Raw genomic sequence first — 27497 nt, 5'->3', positions numbered from 1 at the left:
AAAACACGGGGGGTGGGGAGGGAGGGAAATGCACGGGATTATGGTTATGGCACACAGGTGACTTGGTGATGGGAAACCCATGGGGATTACAATTGAGATGGGAAAAAAAAATGTACAAAATGATGTAAAAGTAAACTTTTGTAAAATAAAAAAAAAATTGTGTTTAATTTTCCCTGCTCATAAATCTTCCACTCAATCACTACAGGCAAATATCTGTATTTCAAAGACTTTCTCTTTCACACATTTATCTCATTGGCCCTTGAATTTCTCCTTTTTCAAGTCACCATATATCCATCCCAACACCAGTGACTGATTCAGGCTGTTTTCTATCTGGACTACTGTAATAGTTTTATAGTAGTAATAACACTGCTTCAGTCTTAACCTCCCATACTTAATTTTCACATTAGTGGCTGTATTTTTCAAAATGCACTGAATTAAATATTTATCTTTCCAATAATCAAATCAGATTGATGTAAGAACTTTTAATGAGTTCCCATTGCAGAATAAAGTAATGAAGTACCTTCTCATGACAAAACCACAAAGGACTTGCAGAAGTATGCTATTCTTTCCTGCAATTGCTATTTAAAAGCAAACCATGCTTCTATAAATTCCTGCCATTTTATGGGGCACACTTTCTCTAAACTACATAGTACCCCTTGCTTAAACAATTAACACAACCTTTTCAAACTCAATTTCAGCAAACGTTTTCTATAGAACACTGGTATAATCATATCCTGGTTAAGTAAGGTATTTTTTTTTCCCATGTTCCCAGATAAATATTTTAACTTTTCCTGGAGAAAAAATACAACATAAGATATAGTTTTCTCAGATCTATGTAAAGTAAAATGCTTCAAATGTATGCCTGCAAACAATTCCTCTTTTACCACTCCAAGTCTTACAATGCAACCTGTATGTTGTTTGTTGCCCAAACATTTGCATAATCGTTATACTTCAAACTTCCATAATTCAGAAACTGACAGAAAAATTTAATATAAGGAACAAAATTTTCTTAGTATCCTTTTCATTGTATTTGATACAATATTTGAAAATCTATTTTTATATATAAGAAAATTTCTCTATATGTTGAACAACTCCTAAATCAGGTGGTTTTATGTCAGTATTAACCACCTTTAAAATACTAATTGAGAGTGTTAGGTAAGATACTGACCCGATTTTCCATTGATTTCTTCACTAGATTAAAGCTTTTCCAACGGGAGTCAAATTCATGTTTGTGTGACCCTTGAAACTGCAAAAGGTCTCCAATAATCTGTGTCAAAAGAATTTCAAAATTTTTATTTCTAAGTCATGACATTAAAATCAGTCATGTTAATAATTATGCAGCTATTAAATGACAATTATACCTTTATGATGAGGAATAATGATTTTGTATCATCTTCTGAATTATCAAGTATGTGGTCTAAATAGAAGAAAAAGGATTTTAATTAAAATATTTTTAATTACTATAAAGCCCCCGATGTGTTAATTTATAATCTATTATTTAAGGGGGGAAAACTGCCTTAAGTAGTCACCAAGTAGAGCTTAAAATGTTAAACAAAAGCACATAAGGTGTAGATTAAAATTATTAGTAAAGAAGTTAAATATATATATATACTTACTAAGAAGTTTTCTTATGACCCTAGCAATTGCTTCTCGGTGGTTTTCTCTGGATAGATCTATTTTTAAAAAATGAGATAAGGCCTTTTAGACAGGTTGATGGCTTCTTAGACTGCTGAAGTTTATGTCAAGAAGGGATAGTGTATCAGGGAAACAAAACCCAATGAATATGCTTTTGTCATATTTAAATTACTAGTTAGGCATGATACAGGATGACTTTTAACCTTTTATCTACATTACCTCCTCAAACAACTTTACTGGGCAGAGGGTGGGAGGGAAAAACCATCATTACTAATATTTCAAAGGCTCTATTCACTAATTAGACATCATAAATACAGAGGATTCTTAAACTAGTTATGAGTGATCTAAAACAAGCAAATAAAAGTACACCCTAGCAATTAATGTACATAGTTAACCCCAATTAATCTACCAGTAAGTATGTTAAATTTTTATTAACATTTGATTCAAAACATTCAACAATATTTTACATAAATATTTATATAAAATTTACCTTACTATGATAAAAACATACAAAGATAGTTAACATAATAGTTAACATACAAAGATAATCAAGATAACTACTGTGTATTTTATCAATCATTTATATAAAAAAGGAGACTTAAATGACCTGTATCATAAAGACCTTACAAAGTGAATGTTGGTGAAGGTTCAGAGAAAAAGGGACCCTTATATACTATTGGTAGAACTATAGGCTGACTATGCCCTATGGAAAACAGTATTGAGGTTTCTAAAAATATCAAAATTGATCTCCATATTATCTAGAATTCCACTCTTAGTTTACTCAAAGAATGCAAAAATACTAATTTGAAGGAACAAATATACTATTTACAATAGCCAAGTTATTGTGTACAGTTTAAGTACCCGATAACAGGTGAATGGATAAAGGCATTACACACACATGCACAATGGAATGCCACTCAGTTATTTTAAAAAATAAGATGAAATTAAATCTTGCCATTTGCAAAAACATGGATGAAATTAGAGGGGATGAAACTATAAGAAATATGTTAGAAGTAGAATATAAGATACTGGGATGATTTCACTCATATGTGGAATATAACAAAACAAAGTAACAGAACAAACTACAGAATTCTGACTGCAAACTTGAGGTTACTAGAGGGTAGGGGGCCCAGTGGATATGGCGGATTATGATAATCTTGTGGTAGACTTCTGAATATACCAACCTGTATCTATAAATCACATACAGTGCGGTAAACTATCACCTCAATAAATAATAATACAATTAAAAAGAGAGACCAAGAAAATTGTAATAACAGCCTACACAAGTTACTAAAGATTAGGATTCACATACCATATTCAAGTCCAGTATACAACTTTGTCTCTTCCAAGGACACCATACTTGGTACCCTGCATAAAAACAAGAATGCTTGTACTTATTAATAATACCAAGGAGAAGGATTAAAGGAGAAACTTTCATTGCTAGAATGTTTAAATCAAAACAAAGGTGATACTTTTTTAAATAAGCATTACTCAAATCTCATCAAATTTTTATTCTCTTATTGTGATGATTAACACTGATTCAGCAATCATAATATTTCTCAAAAGAAAATGTTAAACTTAATACATTTAGGCGAGAAAATTCACCACCAAAGTGAATGTAATACTAGTATATACAATATAAAAGCTTAAATAAACAGGTACATAGTTAAAGAAAAGTCAGCCTTACCATGTTATAGTAGAAGTTAAAAAAAGATAACAAAAATTCACAGGAATTTTTATAGTAGACCAGTTTCCTTAGATAATCATTATCCTTCCTCTTAAAACTAGTCAAACAGATCACTCTTAACATGTACAGTGAAATACCACTACTTTTATGAAGATGCTTGGATGTAAAAAATCTCCCATTTCCTAATTCAAGATCTGTCACAAGAATTGTTTTACCAAAACCAGAACCACCTAGCTGGATTCATTGAATAGTTGTCACTTTCAGAGTATGCAAGAATAATATTTTTATAAGGGAATACGAACCTTCATATCTGAAATCTAAATTTTCTTCAATGAGAAAAATTTATTATTTTTTTAAACATTTTCATTTCAAAATATGAGACTCGATCCAATAATTTTTTTATGAACAAAAAGACAATATTTTCGAAGAGGAATATGGGCATGAATGCCAAGGAAACATGAGGCAGGCATATTTAATACAGGGTTAGTTAGTAATAGAAATTTCTTACTTATTACTTATCACTCATGAACAACACAGCATATGTAATAAATAACACTTTCAAAATCAACATACTTCCCTCTATGTTGCATTTATTTAAGTTGAATTAAATGAGTAATCTGTACCTTAATATTTGATTAGTTATGAACTTTGGGATTATCTAAATAGTACATAATAGTACAACATTAGTAAAATGCCACAATTACATAATTATGTTCCCCACCATGATCTAGTTCTTAGAATGGCAACAATACTTTCTTAGGTTGTAAAAGCAAGCATACTGAATATAAACAAAATGGCTTTTTATACATAACTTAATTCAAAGATCATTCATATTTTATAATATAAAATTCTAATTTGCTTTGTAGAGATTTTCAAGTTCAAATTCATCTAAAAGTACTTTATAAAAGCTCTAATCTTTGGAAACAGCAGGGAAACTTTAGCATTCTATAAATTGTATATGACTGGAAAATATATAAGCATCCAGAGTCTAGTCAATAAAAAATAAAATCAGATTCCTATTATAATGAACTTCAGCAGGGAGTCCAATATCTCAACTAAACATAAGATCTCATCTCAGAAAAGGAACAGATTATGCTCTGAACAGTAAACATAATTCTATAATACCTAAGATTGTTACCCACCATGTACCCAATTCCCAGGTAAAGCACAGGGAAGTGCTTGTCATGAATCACCATAGGAGAGTACGTGTGTTTCCTCACTGCTACTAAATATGTACGTAGTTTTCTAAAGCAAGGAAACGTATATAACACCCACTTCCTACCTACTGATAAATACTATTTAACCAAGCATGTACTTTAGTTACAAAATTACTTTTAAAGCAACATAAAAAAGTATCTCTATTATGAACAATTTCACCATCTTAAAAAACCATCAAATAAAAAAAAAAATGGTAAGTTGGGAATTTGAATGTTTTTCCTGTATGTATTCTTGACACTAATAATGTCAATCACATTGCAACCACATTTAAAAATTTAGTCTCACTAAAAGCACTGGTGCTAATCTAAAAATCCCATGTGTTTCCCTATCAGAAAATTTAAAGAACACTTACACTTATTACAATAATTTAAAAATATATCAACTTGTATGGAATTTAAAAATATTTAGTACATTTAAATAAAAATGATTCTGTCTTTTACTTTTAAAACTTAAAACATCTTTCAGATCTCAAGTGTATAGTTAGCATATAATTAGATACGTATTTCAGATACATTTGTTCTTACCCATCATAAGTGCTTTTTATGCTGTTTTATCTAACATTTAGTTTTAATCGGTCCTTTTGTTATCTAACAAATTAAACTTCTACTGTGTCTTGATGTGTTTTACACTGAAATGTCTTATAGCAAATGTAAATATATATACTAAATATTTCTTCTGACCTTAGAAGAATGCTTTTCTGAAACAAATCTTTATTATCCAAGTAAGACTTTATGATCTTATAATTTTGTAGTCACATTATATGTCTGTACACCACCAGGTTGAAGTTAGGGGCACCAACCTTGACACATCACCTCATCCCACCCCAGACTGTAGCATTAGGAAATCTGCCAGTTCCACATCCACCAGTGACTATATCTATGAATGCAGAACTACAGATAGAAAAACAAACAAACAAACAAACAAAAACACTGTCTATAAGTGGACCTGGTCAGTTCAAACTGGTTGCTTAAGGGTCAACTGCATATAATTCAAAATCAAATACCATTAGTCTTTTTTTTTAATGTTCATAGCAGTTTTATTCATACTACTTCCAAACAGGAAAGAACCAAAATGTACACCAATAAAAGAATGCATAAAGAATTTGTGATAAATTCATATACTAGAATATCTCCTAGCAATAAAGAGAAATAAACTATTATATAAGCAACAACATTGATGAATCTCAAGAAGATGCGAAGGGAAATAAGCCAGCACAAAATATACATATTATTCCAAGAGCAGGCAAAATCCACCTACAGTAACAGAACAAATACTATTACTCTTACCCCAAATTAAGTTCATTCTGCTTATTCCCTGGTTATAAAACTGTTTTGTTTTTTGACATTAGGAACTAAATAAAATTCTGACAAAGAATTAAAACAACATATTGTAAGTAATACCACTTATACAATAATAAAGTTAAATCTGTTTCATACCAATTAGAAATAAGACAATATTCAGTCACTTAATTTATAGCAAAAATGTGTTAAATCTTTGTGCTGCTAAAATAAAGAAGACCTACGTGATTTCCACAATTATGCCACTAACGGGTAATCTTAAAGTTTGCTTAGAGGATGAAATAATTACTTGTTGGAAAGAAAGCACAGTAAAAGAGGAAGCAATGATTACTAACATAAAAACAAAATATAATGTGCAAATGAAGGGCAGGTAAATTGTCATGAAATAGCTGCAATGATTTTTCCTGCCTATAAATGAAAGGACATTCTGCCTTTCCCAGTAATCCCTCCTTTCCCAAGTAGAAAAAAAAAAGTATAAAAAATCAAGTTGTTAACAGACTTTTTCCATTCAAGGCTGTAAGTGTTTCACCAGAGACGTTAGGCCTACTTTTGTGTTAAAGTACTCAATTCAATGCTAGTCATCAGTAATAGCTATAAACAAATGAAAACTGTCTCATACTCTACCATGTGAGCAAAAGATTGCTAAGTAAAGAGAAATCTTATGTACTGCTAGGTTTAAAATTAACTCTGAGCATAAGAACTATTTGTCTGAAACACAAGCTTTAAAAAAAATAAAATCAATGAAAATAGAAGGCGAAATAAGGAGAAAACAGGGTTACTCACCGTGGAGTAGTAACTGTTTCCTTTTCTGTGTGCAGCTTCCCCAGCAGAGCTGGGTAGTTTCCTGGAGGTGCCAAGAGAGGTTAGCTAGCCCTGCCCCTCATCGCATAACAACACATCCTTTTCACATATCAATGAAATGGTCTTAATTCTTAGACCTTAAAAGTATGAATTTTTTGAGTGAAAGGTTAGTAAAAGCTGAGAACCTAAAAATGATTTAACTAAGAATGACTTAACATCTATCAGAGGAAAAGGGGCACAAAGTAAAGAAGAAATACTTGAGATGAAAAATGATGACTCCTCTACCTTGAGTAACCCTGTTTTTTTAGATGTTAGTGTTTTTGCATATTATAAAAGCTGGTTAGACCTAAAATATTAAGAGTGGGCTGCAAAAAGAGAAATTAATGACAATTTGAGGATTATAGCCAAGTATCAAAATTCCTGTGTGATCCTGAAGAGACATAATCCAACTTCCACATCTACAAAGATAGTACCATGACTATCCCACTACACCACAAACATTCCTCTTAAATCATTACCTACAGGTTCCAAGAACAAAACAGAAAGGTTCTATTTAAAGATTAATTTAGCAACGTTGGTATCTGACAACAGTTAAAGAACAAAATGTTTTAAATTGTACTAAACTAAAAAAGATCACCCTTAATTACACTTTAAAGACATTATTTTACCCATCCTTTGAAACAGTAAAATTTGCATTAAGTACAAGATATTTAGTAAATGAATTTACTAACAGCCAAAGAGTACAATGTAAATACCGTTAGGCATATCCTTCACTTTTTTACTTTGGACAATCGATTCATGTAAGCGTCTCATTTTATTTGTTAGTCTCTTATCACATAGCATGGAAAATTGATTTTTACATTTACTAGGCATTCCCCTGAACAATGGAATTTTAAGACTATTCCATATAATCCACTAAGAGCTATGCTAAATTTACTCACAGGAAAACTCAGAACTTGACTTCGCTTCCAGTTTTTCATTTACTGCAGTTTTCCAGAAGACAAACACTAATCATGCAATAAGGCAAATTTAATGACCCCCCCCAAATTAAAGCAGCTATATTTTACCTGATTGAGATTTATAAGAAAAAAAAAAGTTTGATAACCTATGTACTAACAAAAACTAGTCTGATAGTTCAGAAAATGCTTACTGTCCCATAGGGAGACTTGCTTGTAGTACCTATGGATTGCATGAAAGCACATGTCACATTTATGTGTTTTCCTTTGTCCCTATTCTAGTATATTTTACTGTTTCCTATGGAATAACTAATACAGGAAGTAGAGTTTTAGTTTCCTATATCAGTTTCAAATTGATCTGCTAATGATAATCTCCAAGCATGATGCCATATTCTTTCTCCACAAAAGCACTGATTTAACATCACAGAATGATGGCACTAACAGATGAAATCATTTGATTCATTTTACAAATCTATACTTTTGAAAAAAAAAAAACTAGAATAAACAGTTTTGAATTTAAAATGCTAACTTTATGATGCTTTGATGGGTAGTAATTTACTGACTGAAAAAAATTAAAATGTTATATAAAGAAAATAAATGTTAAAAAAAATCACACAATTCTGAAATGAACTTAAATTTCCGATGAAGATGATGCCAGCTAGAAATTGGTTTTTAAAAGAAAGGAATGTATTAAGAATTATTTAAACCCCACAGAAGACAATACTAGTTCATTTCTCTTGCAATGCAAAGGCAAAGAACTGCTCATTCATTCACCCTTATTTCTACTTTTATAAAGTTATTATCCTACATTGTTATGTGTAACTATAAAGACCCCTAAAATGTTTACTGTTCACTGATTAAAATGATTGAATTCAATGTTTTATATTTTATTATATATTATTAAACATAACCAAATATGTTTATGCTAATATTTAAAATACATTAAAATAGAGATACATTAAAGATAATTTGTATTTTTTCACTAAATGTTATATTTTTATTCCAAAAGTTACATTTCCAAAACACAAAAGCTAAACTATCTTTTCTTTCTGACTTCCTGGGAAAAGCCAAGAAAGAATTCTTAGGATCAATTATATAGCATATAATGAACAATGTAAGCTAATATCTACTTATTTATATCCCATGGCATTCATCAAATTTCCACAACATAGTATTTCTTTCGTTACTGAAAATACAATTCATTATATAAGACCAGACTAGCTTATATAATGGTCAAATATATCGAAGTTCTGTCCTAATGCACATTTATTTCAAAAGATAAAAATTTTGTTTCAATTCACTATTATAGTGCACTTGGCATAAGTATGGTCACCTGCTGACATGAACAGTAATGGAAAACCCTAAGCCTCCCTATGCTGACCTAGACAATGTATCCTAAAGACTACTTAAAACTAAAAATCTTCTAATCCCATAAATGCAAGATTCATACTTTCACTCTTAGTTATAGCATTGTTTTAAATGACCACACTTCTCGTCAACACTTTCAAGCAGAACAGAAGTTACCGTTGTACTAAATTTGTGCAATTGTACTAAATATTGTGTTATGCAATAACTTTGCAGCATATTATAAAAAATTTCTTACTATATATGCAATGTGAAGATTATCAGGAGAATCAAAACCATTTCCATATTTCCCTCATTTAAAATATTACTTAAATATTATTTAAAATCAATTTTTCTTAATTTTGATAAAAGCTTTTACATCAAAAATAAAATTGATGAAAACCAAAACTGCCTTAAAAGAATTCAGTAAATACATAGGCAATTATAAAACAGATTCCTGAAATGACCCTACCTACTACTCTTTTGTAAGTCTAAAAAGCAACCTAAAGTTCCATGCCTAGAAAACAGTTTAGAGTGAAACAAATGGGATAATGAAAAAGAATAATTCCAAGCAGTAGTTATGAAAAATATGGGAAAGATAGGTAAGCCACACTTTAAAACCACTCATTGAAGCTAAATATTTCTGCTGCAAAATCAACAAAAAGAATTCTCCGGGTTTTGGTCACTAGGGGGCTACAACTTACCCTTTCTTTTTTTATGTTATTTTCATTACCTTTCTCAGCAATGAAATGATGTTAAAAGAAAATGATCTAAGGTGGTAAACTGAACTAGCATCAATCTACTTCATAACTTAGTTACATACCATTTGATTTCAATTGAACTCAAATTTTTCTACTTAAATGGCAATTCTAACAATGGATTAAATCAGTCATTCAACATAACATGCTGAGAAGCACTAAAATTCATGAAAGCAACTTGGTAAAAAAAAAGTTCAAAATTATAATGAATAACAATGAATAGCTTTTTGTTAAACATCCACTATTTTTTGCTACAAAATCCTTAACATTGATGGAAAACAAAAAGTACTTTTCTTTTTAAAAGAATGTGTTAATTAACTCAGTAAACTAACAGAAGGACTCAGTATCTTCAGGTTAATATTTTAAAACTGACTGACATTTGCAGTTACTCTATTTTTATACCACAACAAATTCTGAAAAGTCCTGAAGTTTACAGACATAAACTGTGCCTCAGGTATTTTTGGCTCAACAATGACAAAAAGGTTAAAGAGATAAAGAAACAGCACCAATAACAAAACCAGTGACTCTTTACATGACTAAAACTTAGTCTGTGCCAAATGACAAAACAGTAATATGTAGAGTAGATATTTTACTTACAAGTTAGTAACTGGCTCTCCTTTCAAGGGAGGTAGGAGGTTTCCTGAGCCAATTAAACAGTTGTGCACAATAGTCAGACTCTGCAGAACATCATCTCTAGACAGGAAACAGAAACACTGTCATTTTTAGAAGATTCAAAATACCTGTTTTATAACGCTTCTATCACAAATGTGCTGAAAGCCTTTTGTTTTTATGTAGTATGTGCTCTCTCCACTTTTCTAGATTGTTTTCTAACATTCCCAGTAATATCTGTGAACACCATTATTTACTATCTTTATTTTCAGAAAGCAAAATTGTTTTTAAAGTTATCTGGGTGATTTGTAGGTCCCTCTGAGGTCTTTTTTATATCCACAGGCTAAAAAAGTAGCCTAATCAATATTGTCCCGGGTGCATATTTGGCATCTCCAGGGTTAGCAGGTGCTTCTAGAGGTCTAGTAGGGTCAGCGTTCCCTGTGTGGTGCATGTGAGTTGAAGGCAATTTGCTCAAGGCTAGTCTTGGCTATAGCTCAGCAACCCAGAGCAGCTGACATGAACCACTCCCGCCTTCCCCGGGCAGCAGTGACATCAACACTGGTACATCAACTGGTACTGAATCTCCAGTTCTTGAGATTCAGATGCTTCACAAGACTGGCCACTTCAGATGAGTGAGAAAAATGCTGGACACTATAGTGCTTTCCTTCTTATAAATGGTACCTGAAACCTGCTAGTTTGGGAGGGGCAGGGTGAATGGGTTATCATTTTTCATTGTGTGTAAAAGATGTTTTCCTCCACAAGTCTTGAGGGGTGGAGGGAACATTCTAAGTTCAAGGACAAAGTATAAAATCCTTATCAAGTGTGGACATACAAAATTACAATACACAAATAGTAAAACATCTCTAATTTAGCTACTTACAAGAAAATTATTGGTATAACACATGCTTAACTTAGATAGAAACTTCACGTTGACAAATAACAACACCTTTGCCCTTTGTGCAACAATTCTAAATTTAATCACCTGTTTAACAAAGCTCACTGACAGAAACAAAAAAACTAGTATTACAAAAGATCACCTATCTCTAAAGTGGACCATGAAACATTTACTCCAAAAACTGTTCAGAGTACTATACATACAGTTGACCTAAGTCAATCATACGTCTCCTTAGCCCTTTCATTGAACTTGCTTATTTAAATTTCCTGGTATGTGACACTTAGTAATATCTTACTATTATTTTAGAAATTTTCAAAGATTCAAACCATGAATGTCTAATAACCTCAAATAATTGTTTAAAGTACTTTGGAAAAGAGAAAAAACATCTCATGAAGATCTCATGACAACATCTCTCTAAGTAACATTAATGATAATAGCATGAATTACTAAAAAGGACCCAATAAGCTAAATCTAGAAAACAGACATTTCCTTTCAAAGAGAGCAGAACTATTTTCAACCTAGACATGCATAGACCTACTGATGTACAAGTGAAACTGCTAAGGAGCCAACATTATATTTGAAGGTTTCCTAATTATGTATTTAAAACACGTATTGAATATGGAGATATAGGATAGGCCAGAGAGAAGGCATAATTTTTTTTTATTCTTAACCACATAACATTGATTATAAAAAGAAAACTACCTAGACATTTCAAGTTCTCCATCACCACAGTGCTGTAGCTTGATGAGCTCAGGTTGAAGAAAAGAGTCCAACAGATAAAAGGCAAAAGCCACTTCATCAGAAGAAGGAACATGCCACTGAATTCCCAGGTTCCACAAATCCCCTGGTTTACCCCAGTCCTAAGAAAAAAGTATTTGTTCAGCAAGTTATGAAGCTAAAAAAAAAAAACACAAACAAAAAAAACATACCCAATTTTAACAGTTTCAAAGAAAATGTGTAAGTACTCCAAACCTAAGGAAGCAAATAATGTCTAAAGGTTGGATTTAACACATCACATTACCATTCATTATTACCCCTGAAAAGGCCCTTCACTAAGAGTTACTAGTATTTATTAAGTCACTTAAATATGGTTTTGCTATAAGAGTTAACAGTAAATTTATTTGAGGAAACTGAGATTCCCAATAAAATGATATGGAATGATGGATGTTAACTACAGTATACCCAATTCATTTCACATAGAAACAGAAGAGAAAAAAATCTAGAGTTGTAGTTCCAATGCTACGGTGCATATTGCACTAACAGTCTTAATGATCAACTTTTAAAAATAAATTAGATACATCTTTTCATGGGGAAAAAACCCAAGAACTCAATAATTTGAAAATTTTCCCTTAGAAAAATGGCCCAGTATATCCTTGAATTTTAACCTATGGAAAAATGCTTGCCTTTATAGGAAAGTACTCAGAAGGAGGTTTGTCGAAGCCACCTGGCACACTGCAGTATTCTGTAGGGTAGATGAGTGTGGTAGAACGAAGAAGGTGATGCAAAAGGTTACAAGACAGAGTATAACCCTGCTTACAGGTTAAATGTAGGGTTCTTTGGAGAATCTTTACAAGCTGCTCCTTATAAAGAAGCAACTTCTTCCCATCCACTCGTGTTATCTAAAAAGAAAAAAACAGTTGACAGTATTTTGGTTAAAAGACCAAGAATCAATAATTATTGCAAAAGTCAGTATTTGGCTACTCAAGCTAATCTAAATGAGTAACAGTTTCTTTAAATAACTTTAACTTACTCTAGGATTGTCACTTCAATCATAGTCTAATAATTAACTACTCTTTAAAAATTAACACATTTTCTGGGTTTAGGCTCATGTGTACTATAACATAAAAAGAATCTATCTCCTTAAAGAGACAAACATAATTGTATTTCTTATGTTCTTGAATAACCCACAAAGGAAACTAAAGTTTGACTAATGGCCAAATATAGAATATGAAAGGGAAAAAAGAAAATGGCAAATTTGATAAACCTTTTTGATTTTGAATGATCCATATAGAATTAATCAGTAAAAGAAAGAGCATTGAGTATGAAGTAATCAATAGCCATGAAATTCCTGACATTAACCCTACCAAGAAATATTCAAAGCTTAGGAGTTGTCACAAATTTAAAGTAAATGTTCAGAAAAAAGATAAATCTTAAAAGCAAAGCAACATTTTCATAGTAATTTTTTTTTATTCCAAAGATATACAATACCTCAGACAAAAGTTGAAGATTCCATAGTAACTCCTTGTCTAACTCTTCTTCATTTAATACATCATCATCTAAAAATGGCAAAATAGTATCAGGGGAAAAACTATGTATCCAGCTAAGTCAATCATTTAAAAATATTTATATTTAATATTTCTAGGAGCTGAGATGCCTCTTTTAGGGAGAGATTTTGTATTTCATCTGCATGAAGCTGTACTTGCTCCAGAAGAAGTGGAGACTAAATTTTCAAGAAAATAAACATACTAACAAGTAAAATATTGTATAGTGTAAAGAAGCTGTTTGATCAATAGAATTTTAAAAAGCAAAGAAAAAATTGTTGATCAATAGAATTTTAAAAACCAAACAAAAAATTGTTATTTAAAATTGTAAAGGCAGAATAATAATAACCCAATGACTTACTCATTGTAAGTTGAGTTATAACACTGCAGCAATGGGGAACAAAAAGCTTCAAAGATTCCTCTGGGCAGCACTGAAAACATATTTATGTAAATAAGTTTTTATGAAAACTACAACTGTTTCATTCACAAAGTATACACTAGACAATTTTCAGTGGCCAATAAAGGCTGTAAGTAGTTACTGAAAATTATCAATGTTAAGTACAATAAGCATTTCTAAAATAATTAACCACATGAACTTTTTGCTAGCAATCAATTCATGAGCTCAGGTTAAAATCCACTCACCTTTACAGCAGCACGGCACATGTCTGCTACCATGCGGCCTGCTACTCTTGTTTCAAATATATGTGAAATAGAAAAATTAAAAACTTTCTGAAGAGCCACCTATTAAGATGAGGAATAAAAATGTTAAGTTAGCATTTTAAAAAAAGTTAAACATCTTATAAAAATCATAAAAATGAATGGTCACATTAAAAAAAAACTTAGTAGAGAAACTGTAATCATCTTAATTGAACAGGGTTTGCTTAATGTTTCACCCAGGGCCCTCCCTGGTGGTGCAGATGGTTAAAGCACAGCACAAAGAAGCTTAAGCCACTTTCACATGAGTTCGATCCCCTCTTGTCCTGGAGGAGATCCACATGGAGAGGCAGACCTCTCCTGACCCTCCTGCTGCTCCCCTCAGCAGTGTACTTCGTTGATCTGCCTGTTCTGCTCCCCACTCTGTCTCTGGTGAATCCTCTCACCCTCTGCATCCCTGGCCTATACCCCAGTTCTGTATGAATAAGTAAATTAATCTTAAAAAAAAAAAAGTTTCACCAAGTCTATAAACAATCTTTGCACAACTTGCACAACAACCTAATGTAAAATAAATAAATAAATAAATAAATTGAGGTACAAGACTTTGTTACAGAAATATAAAATTACAGCTGCTTAAAGTAAATGCAATTTAATTATTCTGTTGGTTAATCCAATACTACAAAGGGACTGTTATGGAATAAACTAGTATTTATAGTTTGCCATTCTGATAAACTATAACTTATCAACAGCTATGTGTATTCTGAAAGACAGTCTTTTTAAGTTTTAAACATGTCACAGGATTTTAACTTAATTGCTCAAAGAATGAGCTCTAGATGGGTTAATAATCCTGAAAATTGCATACAACTTTCAAATCAAATGTCTTCTTTCAAAAGATTTTGGTATAAAAGAATATTTAATAATTTCTGTACATTAAAATAATTTTAGCAAATATTTCATTCAGCTACAAGGCAGTTTAGCTTTTAATTAGGATAAACTATTAAGCAGTGATAATCTCAGAAGAGAGAACAAATGTGTTCTTAAAGATCATAATGTCTGTAACTAACAGCAATGAATAGCAAATGAGTACTGATGCCTAATGATGGCAAGTTATTGCTTATCTAATACAGTCAGATTATTTATTTAGGATTTAATGTCTATCATACTTTAGTATAGACACTTTTCAAAGCTTTTCTCCCAAATAATATTTAACTGTAAATTAAAAAAATGTAACTGATTCTTGTTATTTGTAGTAGTTATGTCTTATAAAGTACTATGAACCTTAAATTAACAAAAAAATATGAAGCATTTTTCTTGGAGAAATAAAGGAGTAAGTTTCCACAAGCCTCCAGTGATGAATATATAATCTGGTTTTATGTTTTTGTTTAGAGGCACTGTAATTAATTCTTTAACTCATGTATCCTGGTCAACAGGTAAGGAATGCATGAATGAAATATATTTATTATCATCACAAACACAATTGTCTTATGTTTAGACACTATAGCACTTCTCTCTTTCGGGCTATTTCAAACAGCAGAATCACCTACAGAAAACACAAAAATGTGTAAAACCTCACAATAAATTGGTGCAAAAAAGGATACTTGTTTACAGTATGAGTTTAAGAAAAAAAGCATGTTATTTGACTTCATGTTATTTGACTTCAGCTAGAACATCAGCAGCTCAAATTTTCTGCAACTTTTATACATCTGCTGGAAATGCTTGTGTTACAAACACATTTCAGAAGTAATTAAATTAAAAATGAGAAGGTGAACTGGCAAATTTGGAACCTGCAAGTAATGAGGTTTGGATGTATAACTTCAAAATCTTAATTATGAAAAAGGATAAACTGGGATCCATATACACTTAAAGTAACCTGAATTTCAAATTTAAAACAAAGAAGCACAAGATTGAAAGCTAATTTTTTTTACAGCAATGCACTCTTACCATAAATATTTCTTTGGAACATTGTGTGAGGATTGTACTAAACGTAGAAGACAGACCTAATTCAACCAAGCTCTCCAAGTGAGTCATTTTCTCAGTTTCTGTCTCTTCTCTTGTTTGTTCCAATGTGCTACTTTCTATAAGTCCAAAGCATCTAAATGATCCAAATAAAGTTTAACTTTAGTAATTACAAACTGAATTAACATTTTTGTGATGATCAAATAAGCTCTACTGTTAATGCTACTTAAGTACTTAGATAGCTACTTAATTCTTACATTGTTCACAAATCAAATGTACTTTTGCAAACAGAAGCAAATCACTTACCTATCCCCTAACTTTTAAGTAGCAGTAAAATACAGGTTGGCTTGGGCCCTCCCTGGTGGTGCAGTGGGTTAAAGCACAGCACTAAGAAGTTAAAGCCACTTCAGCATGAGTTCAAACCCCACCCGCCCCAGAGACATGGCAGGGCAGACCTCTGCTGACCCGCCTGCTGCTCCCCTTAGCAGTGTATTCATCAGTTAGCCTTTTCTGCTCCCCACTGTCTCTGGTGAATCCTTTCACCACCCCTCACCTCTGGCCTGTACCCCAGTTCTGTATGCATAAATAAATCTTAAAAAAAAAAAAAAACAGGTTGTCCTACAGAAAAGACATTAAGGTGCTATTATAGAACAGTCACTTTTTGAAACATCAGATAAAGGGGTATGTCTGGGCACATGCTCACCTGTCCATAAACTGTAAGACAAAATCCTCAAATTCAGCTGTGGCTGAACAAAGTTCTCGTTCCACCTATAACATGTCAATGTTAAATTAGAATAGCTTTTGTTTTATTCCTCTCAACTATCTCAATTATTGGCCTACAAATTAGATGCAGGACTACATTATTAAATCATCACATACCAGGAGAAAGAACAGCATTATCACATTTAGAACCTCTGGTCTACTATTTTTCAGGAAGCAAAATGAGATGTAATCAAATCAATATTATAAGGGCCCAAAAGAAAAGTCAAGCAGCCATTTTTATTTTCAATTACTTTTCAAACTGCTGGTTTATGTGTGTAAGAATGATCTTCTACTACTGAACATTCAAATGCTATCAGTCAAATAGTAACACACTTGCAACAAAGAAAATAATTACAAAAGAACAGACCATAAGGAAGAAAATTTCTCTTCATTGGAAGCCTATCCCCTCCAACAAATTTACTCCTAATGAAACAAGTTGGGAAGACAAAATTGGAATACCTTTGCTTAACAAAACAACAAAATAGCAAAAAAAAAAAACAAACAAACAAAAAAAAAAAACAAAAAAAACCAAACCCTGAAGTATACACCACTAAAGGATAGCTTATAAAAATGTTCTACTTTTGAATATTTGGTTGGTTTTCTGCAACTATCTTACCAGTAAAGACCTGGTCTTTCATTTACATCTTTCTAGGCACAAAGTGAAATTTTTACTTTGTTAGCATCTATTCAAAAGTGCTTTGTAAACTAACAAATATTACATGTAAAATAAGACTCAGAACTCAGTTAACCAATTCTCTTATAATGAGAAATCATCCTTACTTCTGTGAGGTCGTGTCTCTCTTGTAGCACAGATGAACAATCTATTAAAGGCACCAGAGTGGAAAATGTTGCTATAAACTGGAATGTAATCTGTGTGAAGATACAAAAGATTTACTATTAATAACATAATGCTAATTAAAAGCTGTAAGTGTACCCACCCTATGTTATCATAAAGCAACAAAAGAGACTGTCTTGAAATCCCACAATCACATTCTCAAAATTTAATTAGCATTAAACATTTTAAGGTTCCTCACATTTATATGGTACTTTAGTTATAAAGTAACAATTTTCATAGTTGTTAGGTTCAAGTATCAAGTTTTCCAATTTTTTACAACCAAGGAGGATTTCCTTTACCTCCTACCTAAAAAAGTAATGTTAATTAGGATAAATAGAATACACTAATGTAAAAATCTCAAGACTAGGAAAGAGGGAAAATAGAAACGTTGTAAGTCAGAAAAAAAAAGTGTGTGCAAGTGGAATCCAGATTTTATATATAATCAAACTTTGTAAATGAAGAGATATATAAAGGATCACATGCATTTCTAACATCTCTGCTTAGGAAACAGCATATGACTGTTAAATGCACACAGTTTAATGCAAATTACTTAAGAAGGAAGACATCATGTAGATCAACTAACTGTCCACAGATCTAAAATTAGGCACCTACAGATATAATTCTGCTACCTTTTATATACTCTATATTGAACTATGTTTTAAAGAGTATATTAAGAAAAATCAGCAGGATGTCCATTAATACAAGTACAATATTTTAAGAAAAATTAACAGGATGTCCATTTACACAAGTAGAATTTAGATGCAGAATCATAAATGCTCACCATGCATTTACTAAAGTCATTTGGATCCACCCCAGGCAAAGCTCTCATCAACAGAGGTAGCATGTGTGTTGGACCTTCAGGAAACCATTTGCCCCCTGATACCAAACTGCGGGCTACTCCAATTACACAACTTAAAGTGGCTGTGAGCTGGTGAGGTTCTGTCAAAGTCTCTAGTGCAGGATATGTTCTATAGTTTGAAAATAGAATTTTAAAAAATTTCCATCACAGGTAAATAAACATGACACATTAAATATATTAAACTCATAAATTGCATTTTGGCTTAAAGGTTTGTAGCTACTGGGATATTTTGGGTGAATGTTGTGCTTAAAGTTACAGAATCACACAAATAAAGGAAAGGCACAGAGACTATTGCATGTTCCCCAACTCCCTGCCACCTTACAACTTACAAATGCAAATTCCACAGAACATAAACAGGTAGATTTATACTACTTTAGTTATCTTAATTGACATTCTATACCTAGGAATGCATCTAATATAATCTAATGGTCAGTAACTATTAGAATTTGGAATGGTAAGTCACAATGACACCGTTTTCCATTTTCAAGGAAAATTTCTATTTTATATATATTTTTAAAAGGCAGATTTTTTTTAATAATTGGAAATCAGTTATTGGAAGCATGAGAAAATTCCTGATAATAGAGTCAATAAAAGGTGGGGGGGGGAGGTGAGAGAAAAGAGAAGATGTGAGGATTAAGATAAATATAATCATGAATCACTAAGAGCCAAAAGCATTCTTTTTCATTAAACTCACTGGGAAAAAAAAAAAATCTAAGATGCAGTCTTACACAGAAAAGAAGGGAAGTAAAAAGTGAACAGAAGGAAGGATTTATAAAATCCAAACTAATTCTTATTTTTAAGATGGAAAACATATAACAAACTTTTTAATAGACATTGTCTTTATGAGATGAAAAAAATATTTTAATTTGCTTACATTTCTATTTTTTAAAATACTTTTAAGATCCTCCCTGGTGGCACACCGGGTTAAAGCACAGCACTATGAAGCTATACAAAGCCACTGCAGCACGGAGTTCAGGGAGGTGTCCCACCTGGTGTGGCAGACCTCTCCTGTCCCGCCTGCTGCTCCCTTCAGCAGTGTATTTCAGTCAATCTGCCTGTTCTGCTCCCCGCTCTGTCTCTGGAGAATCCTTTTACTCCCTACACATCTGTATTTATGTACGTATAACTAAGTAAATCTTAAAAAGAAAAAAGAAAAATTCCCACCCCCAAAGTCATGTCACTTATAAACAGAAGAAAATTACAATTAAAACTTTCAGAAAATATCATTCTATGCCAATTTTGACAATAAACATATCATTCAACATGATGATATGTAATGTTGTAAAACTGAGAAGTAAAAATGAGGTAGGTAAATGTACTTTCATTTATCAGCTTTGTTCCCGCTATTAAACATTTATTTCACTAAGTGATAACTAGCTGGAAAACACTGAAATAAAGAAAAACAAAGGGGAAATAAAGAAATTCTAAAACACCATCAAATTTTAACTGTAAATAGCAGAAGTCACCCTCAGAAGCCAGTCTCTCCTAAGTAGCATATCAAGGGACGTGTCCCTGACTGTTAGCTTCTGCAAACCCAAGGAGTGAAAGAGCAAATAACACTAAATCTTGCAAACACAGTGGCAATTGCCTAAACTTTCCAATTCCATTCCCTAATTAAGTTCTACATGCTGGAAATTTCAGTGCCCCAAGGTGTGCTCACAAGAATAAAAGCAGTTGGGAAAGTGATGTAATTAGTTGACTTGAATATTTATGGAAATGAGGGCAAGGGAGAGAGCTAACAAAATAAATTTATAGGAAAACAGAGACCCAATTAGGTGAAGATCTTTAACAGGGTACCCTTTCTCTAAGTGTATGTGAACCATTACCCTCTCTCAAAAGTGAGTCAGAATATAGGTTGTTGTCTGCGTTCTTCCACCACGGACCTTGGACAAAGCTGAGTTTTACAGAACTCAAATTGCTAGTTTTTTCTGAGCTCTAAAGCGCCTATTCTTCTACTCTTGACAAAGGCACTCTTAGAGAAGGCTCAAGTTCAGGAAATAGAGGAGTAACAGAAAGCTCAAGTAATTTGCTTTTGAACACTGACATTTAGGAACCATACCAGACTAACACAGTGACAAGGTTAACGAGGTAAATGGAAAACTATTTTTCTTATTGTATCAATAGACAAAATAAATAAATGCAACAAAATATACATTGTGGAAGACAATCAACATGTTTACACAAATAAGAAAGTAATAAATTTAACTAAATTTCTTCTAAATCACTGATTCTAAGAAACAATAGAAATCTAAAATCAGAGTCATGTTACCAACAGTGATGCTCATCTTTTGATAAAACAGCCAGACCTTAACTAATGACTATTAAACTTGAGTGAATAAAATGTGCATACAAACAGTCCAAAAAGCTTATCTAGTTCAACTTTCTTTTTTCTCTAGTAACCCTTTATCAAGTCAAACAACTAAATCAAAAAACAAATCTAGTTGCCAATCCTTAAGTTAGAGTGTCTTGCTTTTTCTCTAGGAAAACAAACACAATATAATACAAAGAAGAAAAATGAACCAAGCGGAACAGAAGAATAAACACTTCATCAAGATCCACAGCTAGGATTCCAGAAAACATGTAAAGCTATACACTTACCTTTCAAGTACAGGGGGTATTACTAACTCGGGTCTCATGAGTGCAAGATTTTGCAGAGCCTGGGCTGCTTCTAAACTACCAGTTTTGCTAAACATAGCCAGGAGGACAGGTTGAATAATGCATTGTACAAAGTCTGTAACATCTTGATCAGTAAGTTTATGGCTATCAGGCACAGGAGTTAACCAAGAAGGCTTCTTGTATCTTTCACGATGCAATCTTCTAACAACACTGTTTGGCAACCGCTGAAGTAGTTTCATTAACTTGTTCTGGGGACACAGAAGCAAAAAGTCCCAGGTGGATTCTATTTCACACATAGATATTCATGGTTCCTCCCTACACTTCCAAGTAGATTTAAAAAAAAAAAAAACAATTTATCTTATTGTAAAGACCCACATAGCATAACAAGATGGACTAACATACTCTTACCAATTATCCAAATTAATAAAGCCTTATTTCAAATTTGTAGCATTATGTGAATCTTCCATTACATGAAAAGACATTTCAACCAGGAAGCTTAAAACACCAACACAATAAAACTGAAAAGATCATTTCATACTTGGTGACATTTCTGTTATCATTTTGATGCAGAATGTGTCATTCTGTCACCAGTTCCCATACCAGTATAATCTTATTTGTATATATTCTACGAACACAATGACTTAATTTGAACTCAATCATACACAATCAAATTATATGAAGGACAGAAAATATATCAGATTATCTTAAAAACTCCAAACGCTAGAATGAAAAATGAACGTACTCACCAGCCAGCGCCCATTATTTGAAGGATGGTAAAAAGATGTGATGCTGTTAAACAAACCAGCCAGGTGTTTTTGCACCAGCTTACTTGGTCCACCCTGTTTAGATAAAAAGTGTAAAAATTTCAAAACTCACAGTTCATTATGAAACTGAAGGGGTTGCCATGACCAAGACTACATATAACACTCTAATATAGCACATATTCATCCCACTAACAAAAAAATTAAGACTAACCTTTAAATAAGAACCAAAAACTATTCTCCAATAAACATTATGCTAACCAAGTGAAAGCATTCTGCTAAAAATTAAGGGTAAATTAATGAAATCAAATTAGAAAGTTCAAAAAAGAGGCTTTCAGTTAGGATAACAATATCTTTTATGCTTCTATAGTCAAATCTTTTTTCACTAACATTGTCAACCTAAAATATCCAAGAGTGGTAGGTAACATTAGGCATAAAAAAGCAATTCTTAAATGATCTGAGAAGTGAATTTCTCAAGGTATAAAAGGAAGAGGTTAAGATTTTACACAAATAAATTGAAGGTCCTGGGAATAATGAACTACAATTTGGCCTTAAATCTCATCTCAAGACTATCTTGGGTAGAATGGTGTGTTACTTAGGAACATATCTTCTGATGAACTAAATCCACGTTCATGTTTCCCAGTCTAGAATAGGGCAGCCATTAAAAGACCAATAATAATTCCATACCAAATGTCATAAAAAATTTCAAAATTCTAACATTATTATCATCATTAAAATTTTATTATAGTCAACATTATATTAAAAACATGTTCAACATTTAACAGAAAATGAAGCTGCCAATGAGAACAGCAACACTGACTAAAATCAGGCTGTTATTAGTCATTAATTCTGTGGCTCTTAGAAAACAAGCTACAACTCACTGCTTAGGTCAGACAGTAAACACACAAATTTTTACTCCAAAGAAAATTTTTTTAATGCAAAAAACAGGGGGATCTTGAATTTTATTTTCCTTTTACAGTGAAATTTAAGAACTAAACTTCTCAACAATTTTGCATTATTCACAGAAACAACCAATCAAAAAACATAACATGGGAGAAAAATATCAAACACAGAAAAATATCGAACACAAAATATTAATTCAAGTAGACAGAAGTGCAAGCAATACAACTGACAATTCAGAAAATGGTAGTATGTTCAATGTAATGTATTATGTGAACATTAGTGAGCATTTGCAGAACCTTTTATCATCTGACCGTGGGAAAGCCCCTCTGACTACTAGCCTGTAAAACTGTAACAGATAATCTGAATCTCTCGAACTTCTGACTCTATTTTTAAGGTCTATTGGCTAGAGAGATTTATAACTTGTACATTTTGACTACCATTCTGAGTCTAATAAACATAAGCTTACTACATTAGAAAATACAAAAGAATCAAGTGACCCTAATAGAGACTTTTGATTATACAGAATATTTGTATGCTTAACACAAAATTTACATGAATTATGTAAAACAAATATAATATATTACAAACCATCATAGCAGTGATCCATATTACAGCATGTCCTATATCATAAGCATTTGTTAAAAATCTTGGGACTAACACCTGACTGCTTCCCACTGGGAGGTTCAAGCTTCTCAGAATTCTTGTAAATATCTTTAAAAAGAGAAATAGAATTAAAAATAAATATTTATAAAAGGGAAAACTCTTAAATCACTTAAGTGCTATATATAGAGTTGGATATAATCTTACTTGACAAAATTTTTAAAAAGTACATTACTGGTAATCTGTTTTATTATTCAAATTACCTATAAACATCTACAGAAAATTTTCAATGTAACTGAATTCACAATCATATGACTATGAAGCAACTATATCCATACATCCAAAAACACAAAAAATGAGCTATAAATGTAAAAAGACAAACCACAGATAACTACAATTAAACATGAAATATTTTGACATTCTGTCCTGTTAAATGCACATAAAGCATTTTTTCCTATGTTCTTATTACATATCATGGAGATACAAAATGTAATTACCATGTAGGGGATTACCTTCTCTCTCAAAAATTAGATTTTTAACCCCCCTGTTCCCCCCCCCCTCCCAATTTAAAGCTGTTTTGATTTTTTTCTAAGAATTTGCAGTTTGGTCTGTAATTTCATTGAATTTTAATATGATTGAATTTACATTTTTAAATTTCATCATCACAATAGGAGGCTCAATTGTGAGGGGAAACTACTACTCCTCCTTAATTAATTTCTAATGGCCAGCAACAGAGGTAAATTGCACAAGCACAGAAAGAGCAATTTGCCTCTGTTGCTCCTCAACATCATCTGGATGTCCATATGATCCAGCCCCCCTGAAGGTGATTCTATACATAGGTGATTCTATACAAGCAAAGCAATATCAAAGGCATAATATTAAGAATACTGCACCTAGGAACATTTGGAAAGTATATAATATGATACAAGAGTGGAGAATATTCCAGAACAGATACACAAAACTTGCTGAAAGATATGAATATATGACAGCCTGAATAGTATACTTTGTACACCCTAAAATTCTTTGTAAAACTTAAAGTTCAAGTCCTACATAGGTAAGACTAAAATCACATATTTATGATTCCTTGATATGGTGCAATTACTGTTTGAAAATAAATTATCCATCCCTTTAAATAATATTTTATTAATAGCAAAAATATATATTTATGTGGAGTTAAGAATTAGCAGATGATGGTGGAAATGCAAACTAGTACAACCACTATGGAAAACTGGAGGTTTCTCAAACTGCTAAAAATGGGCCATATGACCCAGAAGTCCCACTCCTAGGGTATCTACACAAAAGACACAAAACACTGATTCAAAAAGATACCTGCACCCCCATGTTTATTGCTGCTTTATTTTACAATTGGAAAGACATGGAAACAACCCAAATGCCCAGAAGTAGATGATTGGATTAAAAAGATGTGGTCCATATATACAATGGAATATTACTTAGCAACAAAAAAAAAGTGGTTTTTGCAGCAACATGGATAGAGGTGGGAAAGATCATGCTTAGTGAAATAAGCCAGAAAGAAAAGGGAAAATACTGGATGGTTTCACTCATAGCAGGAGCATATGGGACCAGGCAAGAAAAAAGTAATAATAATGAACAACTATGTACCAGAGACATTTTATGGGGGTAGAATAGGGAATGAGATAAAAAATGGTGTGGGTAGGGCCCTCCCCGGTGGCGCAGCGGGTTAAAGCACTGCACTAAGAAGCTTAAGCCACTTCCACATGAGTTCGATCCCCGCCTGCCCTGGAGGAGATCCACATGGTGAGGCAGACCTCTCCTGACCCGCCCACTGCTCTCCTCAGCAGTGTACTTCGTCGATCTGCCTGTTCTGCTCCCCACTCTCACCCTCCGCATCTCTGGCCTGTACCCCAGTTCTGTATGAATAAATAAATAAATCTTTAAAAAAAAAACAAAAAATGGTGGGGGAGGGAGTGCACAGGACTATGGTGATGGCACAAGGGTGATAAGGTGATGGGAAGCCCATGAGGATTACAACTGAGATGGAAAATGGCACAAACTGATGTAAAAATAAACTATTATATTATTAAATAAAAAAGAATAGCAGATGAAACACTTTTCACAGACACAAATGATATTAATGGTGTTGTATATGATCAAATATTAATTACCTTTGGTACATATGGATCCCAATCTATGTACCCTATATTATCTGTAGCCAATCGAGCAAAGAGATTTACTAGTTGCTAAAAGCAAAAAACAAATACTGTAAGTAAATACATTTGTTTTCAAGTTAAGAGTCAAAGTCATATCCCTTACCCACTTTTCCCCACAGTCATTATTAAAAAATTTTAATGTATATTGACTTAGTTTTATAAAATCTCCATTTAAAAATTATTTGTCAACTTGGTTAAATTAAATATAAATTGAAAAGCTTATAAAAAGGGAAATTACAAAGTATTACCAACAATGCAAACTGTAGAAGAAATTTTAATTCAACAAGTTTGTAAAAAATATCCTCCAAGTATCAAGCACAATGTGAGTGAGTAAAAAAGGAGGCAAACATGACCTTACTCTTCATGCATTTCATAATATATAGCTATATACGTCTCTATATTAGTAAAGCCAAAATTAAAAAATGTCTCAATATAGCAAATTAAAAAGAAATTAATCACAATAACACTAACAGTTAATTCTAAGGAATTACTTATCCAATGTTCTTATACACTTATCTCCAAACTAAAATGTAAGTATAGGAGAAAAAAATAAGAATACTTACCCCCTCCCACTGTGGGAGATTTTGCACTGAAACCCAAAGGCCAATTAATTCATCAAACCAAAGTCTGAAGAAGAAAAATGTTAAGAATAGCAAGTGATTTACACAAGTGGTCAAAGCCAGGTGTCCTCTGTACTTTTAAAATCTACTATCCTTACTGATAACTACACAACCTAGAAAAAATAATGAAAGGTATAAACCTAATGAAACAAAGGACTATTTTTTCTGACTGTTTCCTTTACAATTTATTTATGCTACCAAGAGTATTCTCATCTACCTTCTTTTCTATTGTTAAATAACCTTCATCACTAACAACTGTTTACATGTTTCTCCTTTCTCTCTTGACTTTCTCTTTTAATGTTTTCCCCTCTACTTTCTTAAAGCCAATTCAGTAATTACGCCATTAAATTAGATGTATAGTACAAGTTCCACAAAAGAAATGAATTACTAAGTGTTAGGTGCAATTAAATTATAGTGAGCAAACTATCTTAAAGATATATAGGCAGTGAATGAAAATGTTAAGAGCATTATTAACTACTACTTGCCAATGTTAAAAAATTATAATTTCAAAAACTTTCATAAATATAAAGCCATAAAATGTCTTGATTTGACATCTTACTATAGAAAACATGGGGTAAAAGAGAGCAAGAACTCATAATAGAGATAATTACTATCACCTTTCAATGTTTTCAGTCCATATTTAATTTATTTATAGGGTTTTTATAAACCTAGAGTATCTCAGTAAAAATTAGTTTTTAAATATGGTGCAAAGATGAGATATAGCAAAAAAAAAAATTACTAAAAAATCCTAGAAAGAAATACATATAATTCATTATTCTATATAAATTTCTTCAAAGTCCTCAACTTATTTTGCAAATGTTTTCCCTCTTTACTTACAATCTTATGCTTGTTTTGCCTTTCATTTACTTAAAGTGTAATAAAATTAGCATAGCTGAGTTAGTAAAGCTTTCCCCCCAACTTATTAATACTTTCTACTTGTGCCCACATATCTGTATTTCCTGCTGTACTCTAGAAATTGTCAAGAAAGATACATAATACTTACTTAAAACCTTTATGATGAAGTTCTGGAGGAAGGGAGGTAGGAAGAAATATTTCAAAATAAGTGATGGCCTTTTGCATTGTTACATCAAAAGGGCACATTAAAGGCCTCCATTCTTCTAGCATCTCAGCTGTAGCATCTGCTGGAAAATATCTAATAAAGAAAGATGTTTTCATATATCTGATCTTTGACTAAAAGTTCTACAGCTGAATATATGATTAATCAAGAAAAGACTAGGTTTCATAAAATATGCACACACTACAAGTAAGCCTACGAAATA

At 32.1% G+C, this 27497-nt stretch overlaps 1 protein-coding gene across 2 annotated transcripts in view; it reads right to left on the bottom strand.

Moving 5' to 3' along the window:
- PSME4 (proteasome (prosome, macropain) activator subunit 4) overlaps positions 1-27497 on the bottom strand; it is an 84027-nt gene that overhangs the window by 28629 nt on the left and 27901 nt on the right. The window contains exons 5-24 of one of the 2 annotated variants that reach the window (XM_004686198.2): positions 27221-27370; positions 26161-26224; positions 25553-25627; positions 23397-23519; positions 21891-21983; positions 21127-21392; positions 18451-18637; positions 17615-17704; positions 16776-16840; positions 16058-16208; positions 14105-14203; positions 13824-13893; positions 13410-13477; positions 12605-12820; positions 11904-12061; positions 10295-10390; positions 2948-3003; positions 1617-1673; positions 1362-1417; positions 1169-1267 (exon numbers count right to left, since the gene is read on the bottom strand). In XM_004686198.2, the coding sequence (XP_004686255.1) occupies positions 1169-1267; positions 1362-1417; positions 1617-1673; positions 2948-3003; positions 10295-10390; positions 11904-12061; positions 12605-12820; positions 13410-13477; positions 13824-13893; positions 14105-14203; positions 16058-16208; positions 16776-16840; positions 17615-17704; positions 18451-18637; positions 21127-21392; positions 21891-21983; positions 23397-23519; positions 25553-25627; positions 26161-26224; positions 27221-27370 (2239 nt within the window). The remainder of the gene's footprint in view (positions 1-1168; positions 1268-1361; positions 1418-1616; positions 1674-2947; positions 3004-10294; positions 10391-11903; positions 12062-12604; positions 12821-13409; positions 13478-13823; positions 13894-14104; positions 14204-16057; positions 16209-16775; positions 16841-17614; positions 17705-18450; positions 18638-21126; positions 21393-21890; positions 21984-23396; positions 23520-25552; positions 25628-26160; positions 26225-27220; positions 27371-27497) is intronic. The other variant, XM_012727519.1, reaches the window with a different exon arrangement.

This window comes from Condylura cristata, unplaced genomic scaffold, assembly GCF_000260355.1.
Source record: "Condylura cristata isolate star-nosed mole 26May11 unplaced genomic scaffold, ConCri1.0 scaffold00020, whole genome shotgun sequence".
Lineage (NCBI taxonomy): Eukaryota > Metazoa > Chordata > Mammalia > Eulipotyphla > Talpidae > Condylura > Condylura cristata.
Note: the sequence above shows the minus strand (reverse complement) of the source record. Positions and strands in the feature narration are given on the sequence as shown.